Source organism: Myotis brandtii, unplaced genomic scaffold, assembly GCF_000412655.1.
Source record: "Myotis brandtii unplaced genomic scaffold, ASM41265v1 scaffold56, whole genome shotgun sequence".
NCBI lineage: Eukaryota > Metazoa > Chordata > Mammalia > Chiroptera > Vespertilionidae > Myotis > Myotis brandtii.
The window spans coordinates 3,836,138-3,840,731 of record NW_005370080.1 but is presented as its reverse complement, the minus strand read 5'-3'; the positions used below and the strand labels follow the sequence as shown (position 1 = coordinate 3,840,731).

The 4,594-nt window shown below is 44.3% G+C and overlaps 1 protein-coding gene across 1 annotated transcript in view; it reads left to right on the top strand.

Annotated features, from left to right (window-relative positions):
• Nucleotides 1–6: 6 nt before the first annotated feature.
• The window catches only part of SMIM13 (small integral membrane protein 13), a 36,954-nt gene continuing 32,366 nt past the window's right edge, over nucleotides 7–4,594 (top strand). The window contains exon 1 of the mRNA XM_005878428.2: nucleotides 7–103. Within this exon, the coding sequence (XP_005878490.1) occupies nucleotides 28–103 (76 nt within the window). The 5' untranslated portion in view covers nucleotides 7–27. The remainder of the gene's footprint in view (nucleotides 104–4,594) is intronic.

The window sequence follows — 4,594 nt, the reverse complement described above, 5'->3', positions numbered from 1 at the left end:
CGAGCCGGCCGCCCCTCCACCCGCAAGATGTGGCACAACGTGGGGCTGACCCTGCTGGTGTTCGTGGCCACGCTGCTGATCGTCCTGCTGCTGATGGTGTGCGGTGAGTGGGGCATCCGCCGTGGGGCAGTTGCACGCTGCGGTGCACGCGCCAGCTCTCCTCGTGTTGCTGACTGGCTTCTGTCTGGTTAAAAAATTAAAAAAAAAATTAAGGCGTGAATGGACAAGTGTTTGAAAATCATCTGTTGTCCAGTTACCTCTCAGGGGTGAGCTCAGCGGAGATGTGCCCCTGACCTGTGACCGCCGCTGGCATCCCGGAGAGGGAGAGAGAACGGGATCCAGGTCTGGGCATCTTCACTCGGGGTTACACCAGATATTGCTTCACCGGCAGCTTCTGCTCTTGATTGCCATTCTTACCACACTCTGCCCAGATTTTAACCTTGGCCTGTATTCGAAGGTGAAGTGATTGGCTACTCCTTTTTCTTTCTTTACCGATTCTGACCCTAAAGGTAAAGACAGGTTTCGCTCCCTTCATTCAAATCAGGAATAGGATCAGAGTTGGCTTTGAAGCCCATGGGAAATTGTTTGTTTACTTGGAGTTTCAGGCTTCAACTAAATTCCAAACAGAAATGTTGAGACGAGGCAGAACTTGAAAACGCTGGCTGCGTTAAACTTCCAGGGTTGGGTAACCCGCTCTTAGTTCTGTGATAATGGTGCTGTTTTGTTTGCTGTGAGTTTTTTCCTTCTTGGAAGGATGGGACATAAACTTTCTTCTCAAGGTGCTATTAGCTCAGTTTTAGATCTTTTTGATAACCACAAATCTCTTAGCAGAGTGGCTCAACAACTGTGAAAATTTGGGAAGTATTTCAATGTCATTGAGTTTATTTTCTCATAATTGCATTGACGTATGGGTTCAGATTAATGCAATGACTGGTCAGAATTCAAAATAAATACCATAGGGTGTATTCATTACATGAAAAATGTACTAACTGAGTTGGGTTTGGAGAGGATATGTGCGTAAAGTGTGTTTGTATGTTCCTCCACGTCCCGCGTGGTTCCGGGTTCAGGATCTGGAAGAGGGGCTGCACACAAATGGAAGAGACTAGACAAGAGATAATTTGGAAATTGGGGGGCCAGGCGAGAGCACATCCCAAGAGGATGGACTCCTCTTGTGCTCAGGCCTTGCCATCCCTTTTATTGAGTTTGGGATACACCTATAGCCCTTAGGCAGGCAAGTTCCAGTAAAAGGCAGACTATCTTATCAGTAAGGATTTACATGACTATCTGGTGGGGAAGTTGCTTCTGCTACCATTGTCTCGACTGAACAGTGGGTGCACAGCCCTAACCTTTGCCAGGGCTTCAAGGGTCACCAGCCTTCCGGGCTCCTTGTCCACACCTCTCTGCTAGAGAAGACAAGAGGCGGCTTCCCACAGATATGGGTGTGTTTGTGCATATGCATATATATGTATTTGTATTTACAAACTTGTATGTATATATTTTTAATTTTCTTTTCTGATGATAAAACAATTGAAAAGACTTCCTCAATTTCCTGCTTTTGAAGTCAAGATTTTGGGCTAATTGTAGGTGTTTAGGATACTTGAAGTAAGGAAAATCAGACCTTTGTTATTTGTTTGGATATGAAGAAGGAAGAAAGCATATACTTTCTTTTCTAATTTGAAGATGCAGGCTACCTGGAGATGGCAGTGAAACATGTAGACTGCATGATATGTGGCAACACCTTTGATAGAATATTTGCCAAACTTGCCTTTGGGACATTAAAATTCCTAATTGCTACAAATATCAGTCTTTCTCTTGAGACGGACTAGTAAGCCCAGGACAAGTGAAATAGGGAAACTGAGACAAATAGTTAAAAAATCTTGATGCCAAGCAGTTTGTAGACATCTAGCAAATCATGTCTTCCCTAAACCAAGGACACTTAGGAGTAAATGGTTTATACTTATCCCCAAACAGAGGGTAAATAGCTTAAAACACCCTACTCAGGGAGACAGATAGCGGAAATCCAATTAGTGCTATTTGCCAACCCCACCCAAGGACAGATGAAATTGAGACCCTCCCCTAAGACCGTCCCTAAACACCTAGCATTTTCTTTTTTTAAATTTAAATTCTTTTTTATTTTATTTAAATTATTTATTGTTTAAAATATTACATGTCTCCTTTTCCCCCCATTGACCTCTCCCTGGCTATTCCCATCCCCCAGCACATGCCCTCTCCCCCCTACTCTCTGTGTCCATGGGTTATGCTTTATGCATGCATACAAGTCCTTTGGTTGATCTCTTACACCTCCTCCCCCTCTACCCCCCACCTCCCCTCTGAGGTTCAAAGGTCTGTTCGATGCTTCTATGTCTCTGGATCTATTTACTTTTGTTCATCAGTTTATATTGTTCATTATATTCCACAAATGAGTGAGATCACGTGATATTTATCTTTCTCCAACTGGCTTATTTCACTTAGCATAATGCTCTCCAAGTCCATCCATGCTGTTGCAAATGGTAAGAGGTCCTTTTTTACAGCAGCGTAGTATTCCGTTGTGTAGATGTACCACGGTTTTTTAATCCACTCATCTGCAGATGGGCACTTAGGCTGTTTCCAAATCTTAGCTATTGTAAATTGTGCTGCTATGAACATAAGGGTGCAAATATTCTTTCTGATTGGTGTTTCTGATTTCTTGGTATGTACGGTATTCCTAGAAGTGGGATTATTGGGTCAAATGAGAGTCCCATTTTTAATTTTTTGAGGAAACTTTATACTGTTTTCCACAGTGGCTGCACCAATCTGCATTCCCAACAGCAGTGCACAAGGGTTCCTTTTTCTCCACATTCTTGCCAGCACTTGTCATTTGTTGATTTGTTGATGATAGCCATTCTGACAGATGTGAGATGGTATCGCATTGTTGTTTTGATTTGCATCTCTCAGATGATTAGTGACTTTGAGCACGTTTTCATATGTCCCTTGGCCTTCTGTATGTCCTCTTTCGAAAAGTGTCTGTTTAGGTCCTTTGCCCATTTTTTGATTGGGTTGTTTATCTTCCTTTTGTTAAGTTATATGAGTTCCCTATGAATTTTAGAGATTAAACTCTTATCAGATATAACATCGGCAAATATGTTTTCCCATGCAGTCGGCTCTCTTGTTTTGTTGATGGTTTCTTTTACTGTGCAGAAGTTTTTTATTTTGATGTAGTCCCATTTGTTTATTTCCTCCTTAGTTTCCATTGTCTTTGGAGCTGTAGTGGTAAAGATATTGCTATGACAAATGTTTGATATTTTGCTGCCTATGGGTTCTTGTAAGACTTTAATGGTTTCCCGTCTTATGTTTAAGTCCTTTATCCATTTTGAGTTTATTTTTGTGTATGATGTAAGTTGGTGGTCTAGTTTCATTTTTTTGCATGTATCTGTCCAATTTTCCCAACACCATTTATTGAAGAGACTGTCTTGACTCCATTGTTTGCCTCCTTTGTCAAATATTAATATTATGTGAGCATAATGGCCTGGGTCGATTTCTGGGTTCTCTATTCTGTTCCTTTGGTCTGTGTGTCTGTTCTTGTGCCAGTGCCAGGCAGTTTTGAGAAGAGTGGCTTTGTAATATAGCTTGATATCTGGTATTGTGATCCCTCCAACTTTGTTCTTCTTTCTCAGGATTAGTGCAGCTATATTTTTTTATTCCACATGAATTTTTGGAGAGTTTGTTCTAGGTCTGTGAAATATGCCAATGGTATTTTAATGGGGATTGCATTGAATCTGTAGATTGCTTTGGGTAGTATGGACATTTTAATGATGTTGATTCTACCAATCCATGAACACAGTATACTGGTATTCTTCAACTTGTTTATATCTTCCTCTATCTCTTTTTTCAGTGTCCTGTAGTTTTCAGAGTACAGGTATTTTACCTCCTTAGTTAAGTTTATTCCGAGGTATCTTAATTTTTTGTTGCAATGGTATATGGGGTTATTTTTTTAGTTTCTCTTTCTGAGAGTTCATTATTTATATATATAAAAAGCCAGCAACTGGAGCACTGTAATGACCAGAATGACCTGTCACTATGACGCCCACTGTGGCCAGCAGCCAGCCTGCTGATCGTGGGTGGGGCTGGTGGCCAACCTCCTGCGGCCCCTCCCTCCAGCTGGCCCCGCCCCCGATTGCCCCCCCCTACCCCAATAGGGGGCAGGACTGGCCGGCCAACCTCCTGCAGCCCCTTCCCCCCGCCCAGCCCCATCCCAGATTGGCCCCCCACCCAGATTAGGGGTGGGGCCGGCCAACCCACAGCCCCTCCCCACAGCCGGCCCCGCCCCTAATCAGCCCCACACCCCATTCAGGGGTGGGGCCTGCTGGCCAATCACCGGTGGCCTCTCCCCCCTCATCCCCCTGGCTGGCCGAGCCCTGACTGGGCCCTGATCGGGGCGGGCTGGCTGGCCAACCTCCCGCCATCTCCTCCTCCCTACAAGCCTGGCCCCGATCCACCCCGATCAGGGCCAGGCCGACCGGACCCCATCCATGCACGAATTTGTGCACTGGGACTCTATATAAAAACTAGAGGCCCGGTGCACAAAAATTTGTGCACTCGGGGGGGGGAAGGGGGG